The sequence below is a fragment of the Gobio gobio genome, assembly GCF_949357685.1.
Source record: "Gobio gobio genome assembly, chromosome: 5".
Taxonomy (NCBI): domain Eukaryota; kingdom Metazoa; phylum Chordata; class Actinopteri; order Cypriniformes; family Gobionidae; genus Gobio; species Gobio gobio.
Genome location: NC_137101.1, coordinates 13,780,131 through 13,806,313, shown reverse-complemented (window position 1 = coordinate 13,806,313; position 26,183 = coordinate 13,780,131). Strand labels below are relative to the sequence as shown.

General features: G+C 38.4%; 1 protein-coding gene across 1 annotated transcript; it reads right to left on the bottom strand.

The window, feature by feature from the left end:
• Positions 1–320: 320 nt before the first annotated feature.
• mkln1 (muskelin 1, intracellular mediator containing kelch motifs) lies at positions 321–24,775 on the bottom strand. The gene is made up of 18 exons (XM_079817660.1): positions 24,638–24,775; positions 23,000–23,069; positions 20,077–20,219; positions 19,727–19,815; positions 18,009–18,118; positions 15,642–15,834; positions 12,568–12,645; positions 12,291–12,356; positions 11,704–11,816; positions 10,594–10,806; positions 10,257–10,478; positions 9,660–9,789; positions 6,799–6,946; positions 5,940–6,054; positions 5,265–5,404; positions 4,589–4,691; positions 2,705–2,759; positions 321–2,536 (listed from the first exon to the last, which is right to left on the bottom strand). The coding sequence occupies exons 1-18, from the start codon at positions 24,760–24,762 to the stop codon at positions 2,415–2,417; spliced, it is 2,235 nt and encodes a 744-aa protein (XP_079673786.1). The 5' UTR covers positions 24,763–24,775; the 3' UTR covers positions 321–2,414.
• Positions 24,776–26,183: the final 1,408 nt, after the last annotated feature.

The window sequence follows — 26,183 nt, the reverse complement described above, 5'->3', positions numbered from 1 at the left end:
TTATTTAAGTTTTGCGCACAAAAACTATTCTTGTCGCTTCATAAAGTTATTGTAAAACCACTGTCGTGAGATGGACTTTGTAACAACGTCTTTAGTACCTTTTAAGGGTCTTGAGAGTGAACCGTGCATTGTGCCAATGGAGGCCTTTCTGAGCCATTGGATTTCAATTAAAATATCTTCGTGTTCCGAAGATGAACGGAGGTCTTACGGGTGTCCAACGACATGAGGGTGAGGAATTAATGACAGAATTGTCATTTTTGGGTGAACTAACCCTTTAAAGCTTTTATAGGTCTATGTTAAAGGAAGACCAAGACGAATTTTAAGAAAACTTGAACAAAATACAATCTTTATTCTTTATGTACATTACATACAATGCAGTTCTTTAATAGGTTCTACACATTCATGAGAGCCACAGTGTAGTGCTGACATCTCAATGCGCCCTCGCTCAACAGCAGAGGGAGGCTCGCCGAGATGACGATTTCCAGGAGAGAGGAAAAGAAAAGTCATTTCATCTCTGACACTGCAGAAATGTACACCGAAAGCAAGAAAATGTATTTGGCATTGAGTGCGACAAAAAAGTCTCTGGTTGCAAGTGTAGATCCTCTCGTGTATCCATGATTTCATTTTTATTTTTATTTTTTTTTACACTTTCTTCCTGGCACAAAGACAATGCTAGCTACGAAAGGCAAAGAAAGCCCTGGATTACAAATCATAAACCAAATTGCTTTCACACCAGTAAAGAAACCAAGGGTGCAGAAAAAAAAAATAATAATTCACAAATGGGCCAATCACAGAGAAGTCAAACTTCCACACTCTGGTGCGCACTCTCCACTTCACATGGGGCCAAACCACAGCTAATACTGAGTTCAGGGAATTGAGATATGACACTTGGGAGGACACAATCAGCAGGGTGAAGCATAATGTGCCATCGCATGGTTCTTTGAGCCTTTGGTTTCTGCGTGGGTGAAGCCAAAAGTACAGCAAATTTAAGAGCGATCCAATTACAGGACTTTTTTTTTTTTGCAGGGTAAACACTTCCTACTCGTGCACAGGGACACAAACAATTCTAAAACTGCTGTTAAACTAACGCTGCACAAATAGAGACCAAGTTATACCGACGTACGATGGACACACTCACGTGGAACTATATGGAAGACTATCGTCCAACACACTTTCATCTGTCCCAAGATTTCAAACAATCCGGAAGCTCATACGGAATGAAGGGCACATACAAACATCTCCATTTCATCATAGAGAGAGACGGAACATAAAAGACATGACATTCAGGGCTCAAGTTCACCAAGAAATAATAATATTAACATTAATAATAAATAGTGAGGGGTCTCTTCTGTCTTCGGTGGTCCCAATAAGGCTCCTTTGTGTTGGTACCAGTCCGCTAAACAGTCTATGCAACACAGCAGTATGAACTGGACTACATTGAGTTTGGACAAAAGCAGCCACAACCTTTAGTAAACGGCAATCTGCACTTCAAAAATTCTATTCATCCATGTCTTCGGTTTGTCTAAGTGCAGCAAAGTGTTTCGCCAATCCGTTCGCTAACAGATATGAGTGTAATGACCGGTTATAAAGTACAAGGTGTTGCCATAAATTAATGTGCTACTAATATTTGCGTTCCTACACACACACAGAGAGAGAGAGAGAGTGGAAAACATTTCTTGTGTACCTAAATGTGTGCATTACACCTCAAACATATCGCTATATTCCTTGTAAGAATTGTAGATGACAATTAGTTATGGAATCTATTAAAGAGTCAAAGAAAGCACTAATGTCATGGCAGCATCCAATAGCAGCAGCAGGTTTAGATGGAAGCCAGTATTCAAATCCAGTATCGAGTGGACAATTCCTTCAGGATTCATCTGGAAGGCGCTCTGATCGTTGCATCCGGCCTTCACTGGCTCAAGCGTACGTTTGTCCATAAAAAATGTGATTTTAAAATAGCAAGGCAGAAAGGAACCCATGATGATCACACAAGTTCATAAATCAAATCCACCCCTTTATGATGTAAACTGCTTGGATTTATAACTCGCCTATTTTTCAAACTGTATGAGAGAATATTGAAATGATCAAACGGAGCAGAAGTTTGTTAAAAATAATAATAATCAAATCAGTTCGCAATTTGGCAGATATGCAAATTTAAACCTAATTCTGACACCTTTTTTAAAATCAAAAGTCTAAATAAAACAAAACGACAACCCTGGTACTCCAGAGTAGAAAACTATATTTCTGCATTTTAAGTCTCAGTGACGTTTAAGTGGCATTACATCTGTCGGAGGAAACACAGTAGGTGGGCATGGCACACCTCGGGTGGAAAAATGTAGAAAAATAACTTCTGTTTTTGGTGGGAGGAGTCTTGAGAGGTCTATAGAGGGTGTGGCCTAATGTATAGGGCGTGGCTACAGGGTGATGAGGTCGACAAGGTTACCCTTGGGCGGGGTCATATTGTCAGGGAAGAAATTGACGAGCGTGTCGAACAGCTGTGTGCGCTGGGCGTACGTCTGATCCACATCTGAAAAGCCTGTGATGAAGAAAAGAAGGGGAAAAAAAAGATCAGTATTAAGAATCAAAGCACTAATAAATATATGTGAGAAACTTGTGCACTGATTTGCACCATTGTAGACAAAAGACCAAAAAAAACATGATTGGAGGACAATCATGTTCATGAAATGCATCTGAAAGCGCTCACCTAGAGGAATGAAGTCTGAGCTGGATTTGAACAGAGCAGAGGGCAAGAGCTGGAACTACAGGAAACAAACACACAAAAAGCACACTTATTTATGAAACACTCCTTGTGAAAGATACAATTTACTTGACACTGTGCTTTATTTGAACTGAAATCCACTTTTAAAAAGCATGTAAATGCACATACTGACTTAATCAATACTAGAAGTTTATTGGCCGGTTCACACAAAGGACGATAACCATAATGATAAAGATATAGTTCTAAATACACTATCTTGCCAAAAGTTTTGGGACGCCTGCCTTTACATGCACATGAACTTTAATGACATCCCATTCTTAATCTGTAGAGTTTAATATGGAGTTGGCCCACCCTTTGTAGCTATAACAGCTTCAACTCTTCTGGGAAGGCTTTCCACAAGGTTTAGGAGTGTGTTTATTCTTCTACGCAAGCACATTTGTGAGGTCAGGCACTGATGTTGGGCGAGAAGTCCTGGCTCACAGTCTCCACTCTAATTCATCCCAAAGGTGTTCTATCAGGTTGAGGTCAGGACTCTGTACAGGCCAGTCAAGTTCCTCCACACCAAACTCGCTCATCCATGTCTTTATGGACCTTGTGCACTGGTGCACAGTTATGTTGGAACAGGAAGGGGCCATCCCCAAACTGTTCCCATAAAGTTGGGAGCATGAAATTGTCCAAAATGTCTTGGTATGCTGAAGCATTAAGAGTTCCTTTCACTGGAACTAAGGGGCCAAGCCCAACCCCTGAAAAACAACCCAACACCATAATCCCCCTCCACCAAACTTTACACTTTGAAGTTGGCACAATGCAGTCAGGAAAGTACCGTTCTCCTGGCAACCACCAAACCCAGACTCGTCCATCGGATTGCCAGACAGAGAAGCGTGATTGATCACTCCAGAGGACACGTCTCCACTGCTCTAGAGTCCAGTGGCGGCGTGCTTTACACCACTGCATCTGATGCTTTGCATTGCACTTGGTGATGTAAGGCTTGGATGCAGCTGCTCAGCCATAGAAACCCATTCCATGAAGCTCACTACGCACTGTTCTTAAGCTAATCTGAAGGCCACACAAAATTTGGAGGTCTGTAGCTGTTGACTCTGCAGAAAGTTGGCGACTCCTGCACACTGTGCGCCTCAGCATGCGCTGACCCCGCTCTGTGATTTTACGTGGCCTACCACTTCGTGGCCGAGTTGCTGTTGTTCCACTTTGTTAAATTACCACTAACAGTTGACCGTGGGATATTTAGTCGTGAGGAAATTTCACAAATGGACACAGGTAGCAACCTATCACGGTACCACGCTTGAATTCACTGAGCCCCTGAGAGCGACCCATTCGTTCACAAATGTTTGTAAAAGCAGTCTGCATGCCTAGGTGCTTGATTTTATACACCTGTGGCTATGGAAGTGATTGGAACACCTGAATTCAATCATTTGGAGGGGTTTCCTAAAACATTTGGCAATATAGTGTTAGATATAGATAGATAATATTATATATATATATATATATATATATATATATATATATATATATATATATATATATATATATATATATATATATATATATATATATATATATATATATATATATATATAATACAATATGTTCTAAATATAAAAGAATAGCAGAGTTCAAACCAAAACTATAACGGCACTGAGAAACGATCACTTGCAGAAGGATTTTTTTCCAGCTGATAAACACATTGAGAGCCAATCAGAATCCATCCTGCTTCCAGAGCTTGAGCATTTAAAGTGGCAGACGGAAAATAAACAGAACGATATCTTCCACTGGTGTGGATGCTAATATAGTTATCAGCGTGAACTGGCGTTTAAGCATTAAATGTAATGATTTTTTTAAAGCGGTCCTAACCTCTTTTGTCTCATCGGGGTCAGTGTGGTCCACGGTAAGAGACAAATCATTCTGTAGATATTTAAGTGCATTTAAAGGCTCGGTCTGAGCCTTCTCCTCAAACCTGCAAACACAGACAAGACAACAAGCGACTGAAAATATGTTTAAAAATGCCTTAAGAATTCTGCAACCTCAAACTTGAACTAAATGAGAACCAATTACATTGGTTTACTTGGCCACAAGAGGGCACTAAGAGAGCAGAAATCACATGCACTTATGGAAAAATACTACTGTAACTTAATCACTAACTGCAGTGCTGCATGACACTGCAATTACATAACAATACAGCTTGCTCCTAATGGTTTACATTCAGATCAGACAGATCACAGCAGGATCAGAGCAAGTGCATGCACTGCATATTAACAGTCAACACAAACTATTTAACATCGAACAGATATACCTAAACACTTTGCTAGTGCCATTTGGAAACTAAGCGTATTTGACCGTTTTCTTTGGCTTCAAACAGAGAGAGACTAGAGGCCAGACTACATAATTCAGTAAATATTATTCTTAGGCACAATTTCTAACTAAGAACTGTGAGGTCCGAATAATGAATATCTCTTAAGAGCCAGTGAGAAGTAGTTTGTGACGGGTGAAAGTTCAACACACTTGAACTCAGATAAAAGTAGGTTTGTACCTGTATTTGCGAATGAGGTATTTGCAGTGTCGAAGCAGATATTCTTTGGAAGGGCGGCACAGCTTTAAGGACCAGAAATCATCCAATCGCATTTTAGGAGAGCTGGACTTCCCCGGGTTTCCACCGAAAAGGTAATGCACCTGTGTACCATATCATCATATCAAAACCCTGCTAACTGCCCTGATTATTTAGTACAGTAATTAAGGAATTTCGTTTTTATCAGTAGTAGGAAATAGTATATATGTGGTTTATATTATTTATTTTATAACCTAATAATTTAAAAGCTGCTGTCTTTTACAATCAGGCTGCGATACAGAATAACTGCGAGTCTCTTTTGAAAAGTAAGGTTGACATACACAATAGATACCAGATAACTTTTAAGAATTATCAGTTAAAAATTGTTTTTTCTGTTCTGTTAAAACTTCACTAATTTAAAGACTAAAGCGATAGTTAATAGTACTTCATTAATAAGCCTTCGACAGCCTTTAATAATACACTAATACAATTCTAAAGTATTAAGAAAGTAAATAGGGTCATGTTAACTTCCTACAGGCCAGCTGTGGTTGAAACCAACAAGCTTTGGGTTATCAGGTCAGATCTTTAACCTGCGAATCCTAAACCACACCACCACAATCACATATAGCATGGGTGTGGAAGCGAAATGATCTACATTACCTTGTGCAACTCGTCGTAGACTAGCTGATGAGCGAAGCGAGGACAAGGTTCTTCTTCCTGTAGGGCCTTAGTGGGGTTTTCTTTCACTGCCTGGTCATTCTTATAAACACATGACCTGCACACAAACACACAGAGTTAGTCTTTCATATTAAACTGTGCATACTGTCCTTGCAAAGTTTACACACACGCACCCACCCAAATCAAGTCAAATAAACAAAACGACAAACCAGCACACCAGATCCAAAGGAAACACCGATGGACCAATTTTTCAGAAGCCGTAAGCCAACTGTTTCAATTAGTGTACAGAACAAAGGGTTTTTATCCTCTGTTTAAGTGCAAAGTACATTTAATACACACACACACACACACACACAAAAGCGGCCAGCCCCACACGCAAGCAGAGAACATTCTGTTCCTGTTTGATGGTCACCAACTCCCTTTCTGAAGGGCAGCCAGGCCTTTGAAATCATACTTTCACTCTGGCTTTATTCAATATATGTGAATGCGCGTACAAGCTGAGAACATATTATATATATATATATATATATATATATATATATATATATATAAGGATCTTTGTATGATACATTTACGGGCATACACTCATCGTTCAATGCTGCCAGAACATACAGTTCAGGAAGGAGAGAACAAGTTCTCTCATCATAACTGAAGATTTTCTTCCTTCCCAGCCGTGTATGGCAATCGAAAATCTCAGGAATGAAGCGCCTGAAGGCACGTTGTGGATTACCAATGCAGGCAGCCCTCAGGGCCACAGCGCACACAAACAGGTCTAGTATACTCATTAGCATTCAATGTGCAAAGCTGTACAGATGAAGAGCGTGTCCGAGAACTCACGCACCAGTTGTTGCGTGCAATGTCGTAGATCCAGAAGGAGTTGCGCACATTCTCCTCGCGCTTGTCTTTGTCTTTGCTGAGTCCTGACAGAACGTGGATCTCATTGAGCTCCGGGTCGATGGTGGCACGCTGAGTGAATCCGGTCATTGGTACTGCAACACAAACACAGACGGACTTAAACCATCAGGAGATGTCCTAATGTAGCAGCTTGATGTAGGGTAGTCGTTGTAAATAACTAGCCAAACCCAACAAATTTTCTACCAAGAGTACACAATTACAATTACCTGACAATGGTGAGCAAATTTATAAAAATGTTAGTTTACATTTAAAAGTTACATTTTGCATTATTTATTACATTCATATCAATTTAATAATGATGAAATATTAAGAATTCATGTTTATTAATGTTTAAAAACATTTCTTATATCAAATATTAAAGTATTAAGGAAAATATAATCATTTATCATTTTATATTTCTATAAGTAATATTGGATTTGCGAGTGAATTTTTATCAAATGTTTTAAATATTTTTTAAACCCACAAAGTTATATTTGGCTGCATTAATGTTTAAAAACATTTATTATATCAATATGAAAGTATTAAGGAAAATATAATAATTTATCATTTTATATTTCTACAAATAATATTGCATTTGCTAGTGAATTTACCAAATTTTTTCTCCATTACATTCATTTTAATATTAACATTATATTTATTAAATATTAAGCATTCAGTTTTATTTTAATATAATATTGCATTTTAAACCTTAAACATAAGGAAATAACACATTTATATTGTTAACAAATAATATTAAATGAAAATATAGCACAGCTCTCTAAAATACTCAATTCTGATTGGCAAATCATGTATCAAACATTTCTGTATGATTGCTAAACTGTATAATTCACAGATGACCAAGGTAACTGATTTTCAACAAAATTAGTTTCACATCTCTTGTATCCATACACAGTCTCTATTCTCTAAAATATTTACTTAAGTTTCAAACCAGATCAATGTCATGCCCAAATATGCAGGATCATTTCACAGCAGAGCTTTAGACCATTTGAATGTCTAAATTGGCCTGCTATTCTAATTTATTCCCTCTTTTTTTATATATACTCGTAGGAAAACATCCCCCCCCCCCTGTTTGGAACCACATGATAAATGATTTTTTGGGTGAACTACTCCTTTAAGGTGTGGTTGTGAGCATACTGTTCGGGCTCACTGTTTCCTTCCTGGTAAATTGTGTTCTGCTCTGTCTTATTTTTGTCTCTCTCTGCTGCCTTCTAGCTCGTTCTCTTTCTGTCACCCCCTGTCCTCGTCGCACACACACATCTCTCTCTAACGTGATAACAGAGAGAACACAGAGGTCTTTTTATACTCTCTCACTGCGTCAAGTCGCCCATTGAGATTTTACACAATCTGTTTATGGGAACAGGAAGTGTGTCACAGGCCTGTGTCTGCACAATCTCTCTCAGGCTTCACAGCGCTCTCACACGCTTCCACTTTCTGTCTCTCTCTTCTCTGTGAACTGGCTGTTCGATTTGGTATTTCCCTCTGAGCAGGACACAATATCATGCAGTAATTACTGATTACAGAGAAAGTGATTAAATATTTGGAGGACATTATGTGGGCGTGCAGACTTTATGACCTGTCAACTCATCGAATTCTTCTCTGTGATGATCAGAGACGTTTTACAATGTCTGCTTTGTTAGAAGACTTGATTGTGTGTGCAAGTATCATATGTATGTGTGTGTAGCTGACGTTAGTGTGCGATAGGTGAGTTAATCACCGCAAGTGCGTGGGCATGAGGTATTTTCGAAGAACTCCGTTCTCCAGAAGTCAATCGAAGTTCTGAGAACTTCATCAAATTGGTATTGTTAAACGGTGATTTGACCTGCTTTCACAGGTTTCAGAGGTTTTAGTATCATATATATACTGTTATAGTATTTAATATTTTTAAATGTGCTTTTATGTTTATATTTTCGGTTTTCATTTAAAAAAAAATTTAAAAGTTGTCTTCAACAAACTTATTGCAATTAGTTGCAAAGGCAACATTTATCATTTATTTTTAAGTTTTTATAATCTAATATTAATTTTATTTAAATCCAAAAAAAAATTTTTGGTCTCAACAATAAACAACACTGCTGTTTCTCTGCAAAAAGAAACCTCAAATTCACCTTGAAAAAAGGGGTGCTGATATGTTAAACCATTACTTAAAACATGCAGAAAAGCCCTTATAATATCATAGAGACTTGAATCACTAGAAACTGATTTTCTCAAAAAAATTTTACGCATCTAAAGTAGAACCAAGGGCTGCAAATATCTAGTCTCCTAGAGAAAGCTTTAAATATTAAAATGTGTATTTTATGCAGAGTCTTCAGAGGCGAATATCTTGATGAGTGGCAGAACACGTGTTCTTTGTAGAGCAGCATGTTATAACCTTAAAAACCTTGTCTCCCTGCTAAGGAATTTGCTGCGATATTCACCAATCATCATGACAGTCCTCACGAGAAACGTTCATCATCATCCAGACCAAGAGATCTGTGTCTATGAGTATCAGGAAGACAGATGATGTCAAGCTGATTGAACAGTAGGACTGCAATAGCTCACATCCTCACTTCAGCTGCGCGTAACAGGCCGCCGCAGTGACATAATCCCCACCTGATTCAACTCTATTTCTGAACGTGATGTCACCTTCATGCTCAAGATTCCTACACTCGCCTTATAAGGAGTTTCTTCACAGGGCACAGCTTTGTAAGAGTCATTCTTACAGTACGACCAAAAAATAAATTGTGTTACTAAGATAAATAAATCCCAGACCGTACGTTTTACAAAATGTACAGTTTGCTAATGACATCATACCCATGCCTGAGTCCTTCTTGGTGCCATCTGAGATGATCTCCACATGATCACCGTCAACGTCGTAACTGAAGAAATCATTCAAGTAAGTTTTGGACCTCTGACCTCCGAAAACGTACAGGCAGCGATTTCTCTGCGGGAGAGAGAAAAAATCAAATTTGTTGTCAAAAATCACCCGTAAATTCTAACCAAATGAGCCTGGACCACAAAACCCGTCATAAGTCACACAGGCATACTGCTAAGGACTTCATTTGGACAACTTTAAAGGCGACTTTCTCAATATTTAGATTTTTTTCGCACCCTCAGATTCCAGATTTTCAAACAGTTGTAACTTGGCCAAACATTGCCCTACTCCTATCCAAACAAACCATACATCAATGGAAAGCTTATTTATATGAAAATTGTACCATTATGACTGGTTTTGTGGTCCAGGGTCACATATAATTTACAAAGAAACACTAACCAAATATATAATATAAAAAGTTAAATAAAGTAATATAAAATTATTCATTCAGTGATTCAAGATTTTGGTCATATTGCCCAATCCACATCGGAGTTGCAGCTCAGAGCAGTTTATGAGTTGTTACTAAGTAGACGAACCGTGTGGAAGAGCATGCAGTGTCCGATGCGGGACTGGATGTCCTCTGGCCCGGCATTACACGAGTCTTCTCTGAGCAGACCCCAGCTTCCAGCTTGACAGTGATATGCGTAAAGCCCGCTGAACTGAGGTTCTGAGGTCCTGCCGTCATCCACGCTGCCGTTACACGTCAGAATCCGACCACCAAAAGTGTAGATCATGTGCTTCTCAGAGTCCATGCACATCTGAGAGAGAGAGAAAGACAGAAGAGAGATGCTGAACTATTCATCATGTAACAGGGAGACTCCTGGTGGTATGCAGGCATAAATCTTGAATAATTGTGTGATTTAATATGCATACCTGGTGGTCAAACACGAGTTTGGGTCCTCCATCAGCGGACGTGTCCTCGCTGAGGAGGGTCCACGTGTTGGCATCGATGTCATAGCAGTAGAAGTCACTTTTCAGGGACTTGCTGTTTCTGACGGAGGAGTCCAGATAACGGCCCAGCGTATAGATCTGCCTCCGCTGAGAGTCGATGCACATCTTGTGGCACGAGCGTGCACTGGGACCGTTCTAAAGGAAATGCATCACAACTTAAGGCCAATTCACACTGCCCCAACAGACACCAACAAACGTTGATTGAACATGTTCAGCCGGGTGAAAACAAACCCCGACCAAAAGGGGTATCACACTGATTCGACAAAACCCATCAAACGTGTTTTTAGTTCTAAGAACGCTTTTTGGGGGAACTGAATTAGCTCCTACGTCAGACAGACCTAACCCAACACAATAGGAAATACCAGTGACGTTAGTGTACATTGATAGGCCGTACGCATGTGAAACACTGGCACTAATCACTGGATTAACTAATATTTGCATTGTACATGTTATCAAATCTTTGGATCCTTAACAACACATTAACAAGATAAGTAAATTCTACATAAAATTCTAGGATTGTAGAGTGAAATTCTATACACATTTCTTTGGTATTTCTCATAGTCTGTAAAGCTGTTTGAAAGCACTGGTCTACTTTTGTGAGATCATTCATTTTAGGTTTACCCGCCCCTGAAGGCAAACTGCAGTTGGCTATGTCAACCCTGTCAGGCAGGCCCTTCCTGTGTTAATGGGCAGTTCTTGGTCATAAGTCGGAGAGCGTACTAGACATCAAGCATAGAGCCAAAGAGACCATTTCCATTATAACCTCCATCAGCATTGCGGCCATCACTCAACATATTTTCCATTACAATGATTTCATTCTCTTGCTCGTCCACAAACTATTCCAACTATGAGTCAATCCCCAACCCCCATCTAAGTAACCTACAGATGAAAGAGTACGCATCCATCAATGCACTTTGCACAGAAAACAAAGTATGTGAAACTTAAATGACATGAAGGAAACGTCTAGGGTATTTTTTGAGTCATTCAGCTGAGTCATAATCGAAAAAAATCCTCTTTCACTTTCTCTCCTACCTCTTTCTCTGTATCCCTGGAAATGCAGGCCCATTGGTTCTCCTTTACACTGTATGCCCAGAAATCAGCCAAGTCCTGCGTTCCATCCCAGCCACCAAACAGATACACGGTTTCTGTTGAACAAAGAGGCGAAAACATTAAAAACAAAGACAAAGCATCAGTGAGTGGGTGAGCAGTTTTACACATTTGTAAGAAATTCAATATGAAACCAAAGGATAAAAACAATTATGGTATTTTTTTAAGCTGTTATAAATCATAATATTCTTGAGAAGCAGCTGTGAGCTGAGGTTGAAAGGCTGATGTCGCCATGGTGATAAGCAGAGAAAGTTGTTTGAGCTATTGAGCATCAGCTGAGCTGTAGAGTGGGTTACTCGAGGTCAGTCTGAACGTACGGGGCCACATGAGGGCTGTGGGATTGATTGTTCCTCTAACAACAAGCTCACAGATTCACACGCATATTTAAAACAGCCCTAACTCACAACTACGGGGCGAAATACAGTCTTAGCAGGCATTCCATTACAAGCAAGACTGGACAAGCTAAATAGCGCTGCAATAATGGCCCAATCAGAAAATGATGTAAGATGTACCTGTCTGAACATCAATGACCATCTGATGACCTCCTCTCATGCCTGGCCTATTATCATCCCCATCTCCTAATCAGAGAGAACAAGAAAGAATGGAAGTGAATGAAGAGGTGTGTGTCAGGAACAAGACACAGGAAAAGGGCAAGAACATGGTAGATAAATTCAATATCAATACACCCCTTAAATCATTTGATACAGCAAACATGGATTCCCTAGAGTCCAGCGTTCAGATTCAGAGCAAGAGGCCGCCACTTGTGTGTTCAGTAGCCGGCTGTCATACCTTTGTTACATTTGGGGATGATCTGACTCCAGCGGGGCTTATAATCCTGCTGGCTGATGTACTGATTAAACAAACCATCTGGAAGAGAACAGATAAAAAGCACTTTAATTTGTTAATGTATGCTCCCTGAGAGGGGAAACAAGTGTACATTAGGTTCCAATTACCGTAATTCTCACTTTGACCACTAAAAAGAATGTGTAATAACAAAACGCTGAACTTATGAAGTGTGTAAAATATTTTCTCCAATCCCATCCCAACATGTTGAAGTTGATTCCCTCCAAAAATCTGTAAACACTGTTTGGCCTTGTCCAGCCCGACAAAGTAACATTGGACAGGAACAATGACTCCAACTTGAGGAGGGACTATTTATTTATTAGCAAAGCGACTTAAATAATACCAACTCTAAGTTGGTAATAAGTCAGTTTACTCAGCGACCATATTTGCTAAACCACTGGGCAGCGATTTCAGTCATACAAGAATTGTTTAGATCAACAATTAAACCTGACATCCACTGTATCATGTACAAAAGAACATGGGCATAAAGGACTGATGATTGGCCTTTTTGGAAGGCAGGACTTCCTTTGCTACAGTGGCCATATTGAGTGTTGCACTTTCTTCCATTCAATGTCATACCTGTGAACGGTTTCTGTGTAATATAATCTCTGCTTCAAGTCATTTACTATCAATGAAAGTTGTTGATTTCATTTGAAATGAGCGACAGAGAGACTAGAAAGCAAGAGCACAGAGATTCACAACCTCCAATTATTTAGATCTCTGTACCACTCATTCCTATTGGTAGCATGAACAATTTTTCAAATAAATTATTCAAATGCTACCTTAAAGGGTCACTAAACCCCTGCTCAGAGCTTAACTCCACCCACTGGCAAATTTTGAAAAATGCTGGAAAAGTGGGCAGAGCCCAGCGTAGACAGGGGACGAACCGAGGGCGAGGCTGAGCGGAGGGTGTGCACCTGAGACCCGCAGTGACGGATTGATTGACAGCTGTCAGACTCACGAGTCACAAAGATGGAGAGTGACTAGAGTGACGCCAGCTTTGCAACAGAGCGGTCATTTCTCCTACCTTCACCTGAAGTGGAGGAGGGTGGATTGTCTGTAGACACAAACCCGGAGCCTTATCAATGCGAGCCGCTGGCTCCAACTGCGTTAACTCCCGATGCAGACGATGCTAGTGAAGCAGCCACGCAAGAGAACTGACCTAATCTATCTGCGTCCGCGGCAACCACTTGCGTGTCAGGGTTTGAAAGCGCGTCTCATGTATGAAAATTATCTGTACACATGACGGGCGGCAATAATATCGCAAGAAAAGCTTGACGTGTACTGACAACTGCATTATTTAACCGTATTTTCTTCAATACAATGTTAAAGCAAGGGTCAAGTCAGTTTCATTCATAATGTTTCTACTTCATGTAATATGACAGTTCATACTGGAGTGAAGCCATTCTCATCATGTGATTGGGGGAAACATTTCTGAGGGCGTGGTGAGCTCGTGCTAGGGGCGCGGATAGTGAGCCGTTGGAGGTACCATCCTACGTCACGATGTACCACAACGTCCAATAGGAAAATTCAACTGCAGTAGCCACCGTTCAACCTTAAGAGGGCAGCACTTTGGCGGTTTTACACCATATTTTATAGAATTAAAACACTTTATACTCAAATGTCAAAACATTTACTCGAATCAATGAACAGCATTAATAAAGCCCCAGTATTACAGATCATTAACTAAAAAAAGTTGGTTTAGGGTTTAGTTACCCTTTAAATTAAAAATAAAAAAAGTTGTCATGCCCTAACTAGGGATGGGCATTTCAAGCAAAAATAATGTTAGATGATCGCTGGGAATTTTTCGATTATTAATCGAAAATTGCAACTCCTCCCCCACATGCGAGCATGTATAGGCTACACATATATAAACAGAGAGAGAGAGAGAGAGAGAGAGAGAGAGACCATTCATGCTCTCAGTCTGTATGTATCCTCAAAAGAGTCTGTTTTTCAAGCAGCAAAAGCCACCTTCAAGCGACACACATACGGTAAACCCAAGTGTCGTTTACTCGGCTGCACATAACGGCACCAAATAAAAAAAACAATAAATTGACCCGCGTTCTGTTTTATATCATGCCCGTGCACGTTTGTGATGACCGCAAAAGCACCAGGGTTCAAGTTAAGTGTGAAACCTGACAAGCGCTGCAGAGGCGCAGGGAACAATCACGCTCGGAACGCAGCAAACGTGCCAAGTATAAAACACCCTGAGAGTTGATTGTTGCTTTTAGGTGCGTTATTGGCCTTAACCACCCTCTGGTTACATGAACCAGACACATCACCACATCAGCACCGAAAATCACCACCACATCGCACAACCCATTTGATATCCTATCATTAAATCAACAAATCGAATATTCGAAAATCGTGAATCATCCCTAGCCCTAACCTCTTGCTAAATGCTTGCATGAGAGGTGTTCTATGAACACAGATTGTTCAAATCGAATCATAGCCAGGTGAACTTGTAAAGCTGCACATTACTGACATATGACCTCCACTGTTATGGGAACTAGAGCTCTCAACTGTGTTTGTGTGAAACCACCCACAGTTTTCCGTCAAAAAGCAACAAGTTTGAAGGATTATGACTCATTGTGTTATTTACATTTATAGTACATGTATGCATTTGGCATACACTTTTACTGCATTCAAGTTATACATTATATCAGTTCATACATTTCCTGGAAAATAACATGATCGAGTGACATGAGCTAAAACATACCTTTCAGAATCATTTCGTGCCAACAGGCAAATATTAGTTTAGGTGGGAGTATGTGAAAAGAAAAACATTTTTCAAAGCATTAAACAAATCGCTATTCAATTAGAGTATGAGTAACTAAAGCTTTGGAACGGTTACATTTAATGTCTTAAACTCACAAAACAATGACATAAAACATTTGGCTTGCCACATAAAACGATAATAATCCAGAAGCATTCTGTTCCCTACAGTGAACCAACATGCCCACATTCCCTTCTTAATGAATCTGGCACATATCCATATGATGAAACACTGGGTGAGGTACCTCTCACGGCTTTGTCTATGAGCTCCTCGCAGGCGTCAAAGTCTCCTCTGAGGACCAGCCGCTCGTGAAGGTGCGTGAGCATGGGGTGCTCCAGAGCAATCCGTGTTTTCTTCTGTAGTGACTCGAAGGCTTCTGTGTAGTTGTGTTGCCGGAAGTGTTTCAGGCACAGGCGGATGGCCTCCTGTTCACGGTACTTTTTGAAAAAACAAAACAAAACAAATAAACACTGTAATGTGCCTTCAATCCATGATTAATAGAGCATTAAACTGCATGTGCCAATGTTGTGTGAGTGTTCTTTAGTGGAAAAGCTTGTTAATGATTATAGCATAAAAAGACAATGATGCAGATTACTGAAATAAAGCTTACCAAACAAAAAAACAGGAAATATTGAATACTTCACTTTACATGCTGTGTGAATTGTGTGTGATTATCTTTAATAAGGTACACCATGTTACTTTTGGCAGTTCAGTGTTTCCCACAGATTATAAACAAATTTGTGGTGGCGGGCGCGGGCGGAGGCGTGGGTTGGGTATTTGGGGTTGGTTATTGGCACAAATTTCAATTCATATGTATATAGCCTACTGTGCATATAAGGAAAAATAAGTTTGCCTTTTTAGCACTATTTTAAACTTTTCTTGGGTTAAATTATATTTGCTTGCATTCATTAATATTCACTTGTGTGTGCTTATATAAATATCATAAAAAATATTAGGATGTAAGTTAACGTTTTAATTTCACATCTAAAGAAATCTAGTGTTTGATCATGTCTAAATATGTATTCAAATGCAAAACCTAAAGATAAGCAGTTATGATCTGCAATACTTTTTTGAGCAACTAGACAAGATGCATGTATATTTATTAGCCATACAGGCACCTATAGTGGTTAAACAATGGCATTACAAATTAAATGTCTAAATTTCCAGCCACAAAATGACTCTAATTTGCCTCTTTGCATTGGAATTCTCTATTTTAACATTAATTACTACACTAATTGTAATATAAATAAGACAAATATTTTAATTCATTAAATGGTCAATAATGGATCATAATTATTGCACAAATAGTAGGCCTATTTAGTACCAAAAGATCTCCTCAAAATATTCAATATATTATTAATCTAAAATATAGAACATTTATTGAATTGAAAAATAGTTAAGGTGCATGGTCACATTTGACCATCAATGAGTATGAGTGTGACCAATTAGTAAGGAATACCTGAGGGCTAAATACAAGAAAAACATTCATGTTAACGATGTTGCATCTCCATCACTCTCCATAATAAAATGATACTGTAAATATGGTTGACGTAATAATCAATGCACACTATGCTGTACTGTTTACCAAAAATTGCTGCAAATACCTGTATAGTGAAACTGTTGTCTATCCATTCAAATGTATTGAAACCCCTGGCGGTTAAAAACTGCATACATTTGTGCAGAAGAACATTGTTTTGGTTGTGTCTCGGCTCAGCTTGACTGTGCTGATGAATTTGGTTTTCCTACTGCTCATAAAACATGCACAACCATGCTTAAGAGATACAACCAGTTTAGATGGAAAGGATCTCAAGCTGACTAGCTGAGGATGTTACTGTAGGCATACCCATCAATAGACACGGCACTTCCATGAAAATAAATTCCAACACAGCACTAAAACAACCAGAAATACAAAAAATTACCCTTCCCAATAGTCAATGCTTTACAATGAACTCTGTTAAATACCTTCCTCACCAGTAGAGTAATACAAACACCATCTCTGCGTCGCTTTTACAATATCTCAAATTCCTCAGTTCTCACCATCTCCAGAAAAGTCAAGCCAATATTAATTCTCATTTTATTGCGAGCTGTGTCGTGTTTTCTTTTTGCCAGCAGACTGTTCTCTGTTCAGATTTTTTTTTTAAACTGGCGATTCCATGTCAACCTTTCTCGCCTGATGTGACAACTGACCTATGACACTCCCACACCATACATGCCTCAAAATAGGCGGAGCAACTTCGCTCCATTACGGATATCACAAGACACGCACAAGCAAGTGACGTATATACGCAAATTCCCACAAAATCCATCCCGTCCGGTCTAAAATATAAACACTTATCCACCATATTCACCATAATGAATCAGGGTAAGACAAAAACATGTTTTTCAAGAAGGATTGATGATGTATATTAAGAAGAAACAAAATTACATGGTGTACCTTTAACTGTTGGGTGGTTAATAATGGATATTATTGATATTAATAAAGAATATAAATATATATTCTATATTCTATATTCTATAAATATTTGTGGTGAAATATGACCCTAACATTTCTTTGTGCAACTCACCCTGAAAGAGCAGTTGTGGGGCAGATGGATGTTTAGACACAACTCACCTTACTGTACCAGTTAAGGCAGGGCTGGACGACGTCTGGATCTTCAATGCCATGTAACTCAATATACCAGATGCTGAAGTTAAAGCTGGGCCCCCATGACATCAGAGGCACTGTACACAACGAAACACATACAGACAAGCATCAAGAGAGGACATTCAGGCATATGATGACAAACTGCAGGTTTATAGGGCCCTATAATTTCTGCGTTCACGGAATCGCGGACGGAATCACAGAATTGCCATATTAACGTGGAATTTTGCTGAATTTTACATATTAGGAATGAAATGCTGTTTTGTGTGGGAGAAGAACGAATGTCTGGGGAAAATGCAGACCGGGGGAAGCAAATCTGGGCGACACAACCCCTCCTGTCATTTCAGCTGCCCCTTCAAAACAATGAGAGTATGGCGAAGCGGCTCACCACGGCTCTACTTTCGTCTGCAAAAAAGTTAAGAAACTCAACGCTAAGCCCTCAGTACCGAGCCGAGCAGCTCCCTCGCGGGGAGTGCTTGCTGTATTTTGCCTTGTTTTTAATGCACTTTAATGTACTGTATGCAAAATAATGTCTTAAATTAACTTGAGAGAAAAGGAGATGCATGGGACAATGTATCAGTGCAACATGTTCGGAAGCGGTAGATCTTAAAGTGACAGCAGCACTGATACTGTCTGTCATTAATGTTCATCACAGAACAACGGGAACAGAGAAAATGTTAGCTTCAATGATGATTAATCTATATTTCACTTATCATTTATGCAGTTAAGAAAGGTGTTGATAACTTGATTCAATTTCTGTGTAGGCTATGTCTAACAGGGAAGGCCATGGGTAAATATAACATTTATTATAATGGGTTTATGTAAAGATTGTTTTAAGTTAAATTAAATTAAAAGTTGTTTTGTAAAGCCTAATAAATGTTGAAATTGGTAACTTTCAGTTATACTGTAATGTAATGTCATTAATAGAGACATTAGTATCAGTGATACTGGCCTTCATTCATAAAAAGATGCCATTACAACACATATTTAAAATATGCTGTCTTTAAGTTGTTTCTAAATTAATTTGGAGAGTGACTGAAATTATTACAATATCAAAATATTAAAAACTTAATTGCAATTAATCATGATTAATTACAGAAGAAAATGTGATTAATTCAGGGTTTTTTTTATCAATTCACAGCACTAATATTTTGTTGTGACTTGAAGTACTTAAGAGTGCTATTTGTCCTGAAAAGTACAGAGTAAATGTGATGTTTGTTACCTCAATAAATATAAGGGCATTCCTATTTTATGTTCTATTATATTAACATTAAAAGCACACTCTTTTTACGACTAAAATAACAGTTAAGGGTAAAAAAAACTGAATTCCCAAAAATTAAAACGGAAAAAAGGAATTAGCAAAAATTAAAACGGACAAAACGGAATTTGGGAAAAAATTAAACGGATTTTATAGGGCCCTAACGGTTTACAGCAGGTACCTTTGTTAAAAAAACCTATTCTTTAACTAATCTTAGAGATTTCAATGTTTGAAACAGACAAATTATTGTCAAAAGAGTTCAGCATTCACACAAGCCTTTGTTTGTTCCGTCCAACACTTTGAGAGTCATGCAATCACTCATTCAACTCATTGTCTTCTTCTGAAATCACGTGATGACTAATCTTTCCCCTAAATGTGTCAGCACATGAGTTCACCGCGTCTTTAGCCCGCTTTTGCTATAAACACTCACCTATTTTAATGAACCTGCAGGGAAACATCTGCTCATCAATCTTGTGCTTTAGCGTGAATGTCTCCTTGTTGAAGTCATTCTTAAGGCCACTAGGATTAGATGAGAAAGACACTGAATGATCTCATCAGATCACAAGAAGCCACTTTACCAGACATTACTCACATCTTAAGAGACACTATGGGCCATTTTATAAAATGTTTGTGTTCCTGGTGCCCCATTACTACGTGAAGTATATCTATCTGGTCACCCACTCTAAAGATGGGCTAAAAGCTATGAGGCTGTTATCTGACACAAACATTAGCCTGTAAGTAGATTGTAATCACAAATGAACATTTTCCAACCGGACTCACCTAGACAAGAGTTCCGTCATGTTTTCTTCACTCATGCCTCCGAACACCTTGAATTTCTTCAGGTTGCACACGTGGGTTTTCTCATATTTGCCATAGGTGATGCTTAGAACGATAGCTGGTCTCTCCAGTTTTAAGATCAAGTACTGAGTAGCAGAAAAATTAATTGTTATACCAAAGCAATTCCGAAGCAAAATGTTCTAGCCATGACACCTCAGAAACAGTCATTTGTAGTCTCACGTAGCCAGACCTTCAGACTGATGGCAAAAGGTCTGGACTCTATCGCAGCTTTCATTGGTCAAGGACCACCAAAGACGTTTGACTGACATGTAACGCAACCAATCACAGTTAGTTTTGATCCACGTCATGTTTAGGGGCGTAAAAATGTAAAGTTAATGTCCCTGTGTGAATCTATAAATGATTCATTCAAGAATGTTGTGCAAGTTAACTGCAACATTGGAGCCGCGAACCTTGCATACTTTTGAAAATCCAGTGTTTAGTTGATCCTGGCAAGCGCTCATGGTCACAGTTGTAAACATGACGGCGTTCTTCTTCCACGAGGGAGTTTGGCGTCATGGCATTTATTTCTAGGCGGACCGTTAAAGAACACAACACACTCGTCTCGCAGACATCAGATGACGACTTCAAAACTCCTGAAGCGTTTCCAGATTAAGTGTGTGTCATATGCATCAGACGTTTAGCCAACGGTCCGTAGGAGTGACGTCTGAGGCTGAGACTACGTCATTTTTTAACATTAATAACTGTACACAGCAAAAATTGTAATGTGACCTTTAACACAACCGCAAATCTAGACCCACTTCTAGTATCATACACACGTTTCCATGTTCTAATAGTTGCTCCAGATTGACATCAAGGATGTTTTGTAATGAAAGCAAATCAGCATATTAGAATGATTTCTGAAAGATCATGTGACACTGAAGAATAGAGTAATGGGTGATGAAAAGTCAGCTTTGCAACCACAGGAATAAATTTTTTTTTTTTTTTTAAATACTAAAATAGAAATTGAGCTTGTCACTATCCATCACTTTCCATTTTGGGTGGAAAATTCAATTTGATAGAAGAATCGAGAAGCTAGAACTTTGTCCTTTGTGTTCCTCAGAATAAATAACTAACTAACTACTAATAAATTGCAGATGCTTGTCTAATTTTCTTATTAATGTCTGCATGAAATCAAAATCAACATTTCTTATTTTATGGTATATCACAGTACTTAATTCATATCATAATCTTTAATCAAAATATCTTTCTCTCTCTTGCAGCGGCTCATCTCTGATAATGTGTTTCTCAGCGCAAGGCCAGGATAACCTGTCACTCACATGAGATCACAGCAGTAGAAAACTACAACAATCCGACCATCTCTTCGATTCTCAAAGGACAAAATCAAGTCCCTCCTAAAAAAATTGTATTGTTTGAGAAGGCGTTTCACTCAGATATACATCACAATAGGGAAGAAAAGACTATCGCAACTTCCGTTTCATGCTGACTTTAACACATTATGGTATCTGGTTGATCTTCTGTTGAAATTACAAAATACAAGGAAGTTCTGTTCTTGTGGGTGTTTTTTTTTTATATGAAGACACTTGATGGCCAGGGACACAAAGCAACAACACCCTCTTCAGGTGCAGGTGAACAGGAGGGGATCTATTACTCATGCTGCCCTCATGAAAACAATTCAATCAACTGTAGACATACATGACAGAAAAGCCCGCAATCACGGCTTGTAAAATATTGCTCAGAACAAACACACCTTGCATAGAGACCCTAAAAATGAATGAGCTACTGTCATTGAAGATGGGAATGGCGAGAAAAATATTTCACACAGATTGACTAAGATATTCCATCCACCACCGGTGAAGGCCAACTGCACTAAGAGCTTGGTAAAAAAAAAACATTTCAGGCCATTTAAACAACAGATGAGACATTGATTGAATTTGTACATGTAGAGTGGTCAAATGCAGCATTATTTCTGAAGGAAAAAAAAAAGGATAATGACATTTCAAAGTTCTGAACTCTGTGAAGGGTTACTGTACTTTTTTTAAGTGAAAGGTCGAGAATGGAAGGACACAAAGAAAACAATCCTTTGAGGTTAAAAGTTGAGGGCGCGTGCTACTGTACCCGCCAACACGCACTTTCGATTTCCTTATTGCTTAACCACAAGTCTGTCTGCGCTACATGGTCTGTGCCACAAGGCCAGCAAAAAGAGGAGGCTTCCTCTTTCCAAAAAAAGATGAAAGCAAGGCAGAGTGTCAATGAATGAAAATTTCAACATAACCAGGCATAAGATAATAAACAACTTTGAACATGGTGAGCAACATGTCTCTGAAGCAAAATACCTAGTATACTCATTAAGGCATTATTATTACTATTAATATTATATTACATATTTAATATATTTGCATTCTTTCTACTTTTGATTGTGTGAGTGTGAGAATGTTACTTTATAAATAAAATGTATATTATTATTTTTATGAATGTCCATCATGTAATTAGTGAGCATTGAGAATTTCTTGTGAATGCTCTGCAGACACTTACATTTTGAATAGAAGAACTATTATCAAGCTCGTACGTAAGATTTTACGTAAGATTTTTGGATTAAAATATCCAAAAACCACTAGAACAATGTTATATATTTTGTTGACTTGTGTACATTATCCCAAATGATTCCAAGAATGTTTAACATTATAACATAACTTTCAACACACTCAAATGTATCTAATATGATAAAACAGCGCTGTGTTACCCCACGTACACATGACCGGAAGAAGCAGAATCGCTCGTCTGCGGCATAATAAAAGCGCCGCGAAATCAAGGCGTCATCAAGCTACGCCTTTGTTTCGAATAAGCGACCTCTAGCGACGAAAAACTACATTTAGCTTAAACACTGAAAGAGAGGAGCAGAATTTACCTGTGGAGGGTAGTTGCTCTCAGATGACCACCTGGAAGACTGATCGTTAGGTTTGTCCACTAAAATATTCCTGCAAGCAAACATTCGAAAGCTGATGAGTTAAACAACACATTAAGTCTTGGGGTGTAAATGCAAAATAATGGACCTGACACTTTTTATGTAATGTGTTAATTTGTTGTTCACTTTTCAAATCAGTCACTCAGTGACTTTTACATTTAAATTTACAGATTTTTAAAATATAAAATAATTCTAAGCACATGTGTTTTATGATATGTCCTGATTATTTTTTTTTATTTCACGAGTAAACAAGATGAGATCAGTAAATATTACAAATGGTTTCTTTGCATTTATTTGGGATTTTTTGCAGTACTGGGTTGAAGTTCACATGGGTAGGGTACTTTGTACTGTGTGTGTGGAAGACCGTGTTCGTCCGCCACCAACGAAGACCCTTTTTGACCAAGGAAAAACCCTGCAAGTCCAACACAGTTCTGCTTGCTGGATAAGGTTCATAAAGCATATAAACTTGAGATGAGCAAAAACAAAGGGTACACAGGTGTCACAAGAAGATATGCTTCACCACTGACTAATGCATGAACGTATGTTTATGCCAGTCAACAGCACATTTGTCTCTATCTGTCACGTCTAACACATAGATTACAAAGAAGCGACGAACATTTGTAATATATGATCCATTATACATTACACAATTTGCATGATATTATGTGTTAGACCTAGACGGCAATAACCAACCAACACATTGGCTGTTTCACAACACTGCGAGAGACCGCGATTCATAGACTGTCTAGATAGGTAGCTTTCTGGGTTTCGAAACTCTGCCACTTGATAGATAGCAAGAAATAGTAGCATATTCAGTAGAAATACTTCCATTTGCCATGGAAGTATTGTTACTTAATTTGTAGATCAACAGTAACCGAAGAATATTAAAAGAGGGGATAAAAATAGTCTGTGGCTTTCAGTGTCATATTCCCACAATTTAGCATTAGCCACCAATGCATCTTTATGCATTATAACGACTAAGTATTTCGGCCTGTAAGTAAAGAAAAATAAACCATTAAAACGGCTTCCCGCGATGTGCGGTTTGTTTACTTCTAACGTACAGTTCACTAGTCTAGTAAACTAGCCATGGAGCTAACCGGCTACATACTGCCGTTCTGATTAATGTTTTAAGGATAAATAACAAATACTACGCAGTAAGACACCTGCCAGGTTCTTAAAAGACCATCACAATCTGTATAAAGACATGTCAAATAAAACACATTTGGGTGTCTTTAAAGTCCCATATTCCTTGTTGTAGAATATGAGCTGCTTCACACTAGCCTAGCCTAGCATGCTAACATGACTGTCACATCTGCACATTTTCATACATTTAGAGCCGTTTCCGCACTTTTGCCAATCTAAATGCACGTTAATATGTATATTTAGAGAATTCGTTTGTTATGTTGTTTGCAGTTTATACATTTGCGACAGTTTTGTGTATATGTGCCCGTCTGCTGTAGCCCGGCCCGTTCGTTAGATAATGCAATGGATTTGATTAAAATTACAGAGTTATGAACTGTGTTTGCATGTTTAAGAGCATATATACAGTCTCAACGTGAGTATTTAATGTGCGTTACTCACTCGGGTAAATATGTAGAGGAGTACGAGCTCCATTTATAAACACTGTAGGAGAGCACTCTGCTGTCAGGAGCCACCGCCATCTTGATGCACGAACGATACACACACACACACACGCATACATACATACATATTCACACTAACACACACACACAGAGGCTGCTCGCTGTCTAACAGTAGTAAAACATTATGTGGCCCTAGGGAAAGATGATAAAGGTATTTATTCTGATAACATATATACGTTTTTAGGTGGCCTATTAAAACTAGCCTAAGTGTTTTAATATCATCATTATTATTATTATTATTTATTTATTTATTTATTTATTTATTTATTTATTTATTCAATTAATTTGGTAATGCTGTGCTATATATCTGGTAACTCAACTGATGTGAAATTGTGCATTGCTATTTTAATGAGGGCCAAAGTCACACAGTAGAGTGAATATTTTAAAAGAAAATGAATAAATAAAAAGTCTTTTGTTAATAAGAATTATTTTATTTTTGTAAAACTTCAAAGAAATCCTAAAGGGCTTAAAGTCTGCATGAAAGAAGTTGCAATAGTCATTTCTTTCCATTTTTACCAGATGTGGGCCGGATCTGGGCCAACACTTGCTGCCTGTCTGGGAAATAACTAGGGTGTGAGAGAGTGAAGGCTTATGCCTTCATGTGCTATCGGAAATGTCCTACTTCCCACTTCTAAAATCGTGATTACGAGCTCATCATTGTATTCAAATTTAGATTTGAGAAGGCGTTCATGTCCAATTTTTTAACTAGGACACTAGTGTTTAATTCTGATTGCACATGAAGTCAGCATTACATCAGATCAAGAGGGTAAGTTATTTTGATTAAATATTATGAGGGCACGTGGAATTTGTTTTAAAAATAATGATGTGCACAGATAAATAATTTATTATAAAAAATAATATTTGCCAATTTTGATTTTATGGTGACTTAAAAAATGAGTGTAAAACATTAAGCTAAAAGAAAACTTTTCCCTCTCTTCCTTTACCTAAATATTTTTATCGGACCTAGATTACACTAATACTTTAAATGAATCATCCTGCAATGGCTGAACTATTAATCATTACAACAAGGCTCAGAGCAATTTTACTGCAGCTAAGCCTGAAAGTAGGCTATTCCTGACACAAGCAAATGAACCAGTGGCTACTCTCCAAGAGAACGGGCTATGTAGCCTAACTGCCCAGGGGGCGATCCCATCCTCATGTCCTAGCCAAGGAGAAAAGCAAGGGATGAGGAGGCGAAGTGACCTCTTATCCTCTCTAATTCCATGCAGGGTCTTTTATCGGCCGCATAACTGAGGACTAGTTCAAGTCTCAAAGTGAATTTCATATGGCTCCCTGACACGATTCAGGCATTCACTTTCATATCTTCATTCATCAAATTCAATTTCATATATTTTAATGTCGCACATATACTAATCATAGCACACACTAGGAAAAATGACTCTGTGGGGTTGTAATTGTTACAAAAATAAATTCTATATTTTCAACAAATAAATCTATGTTTGGTACTTTACTTAATATTTTGA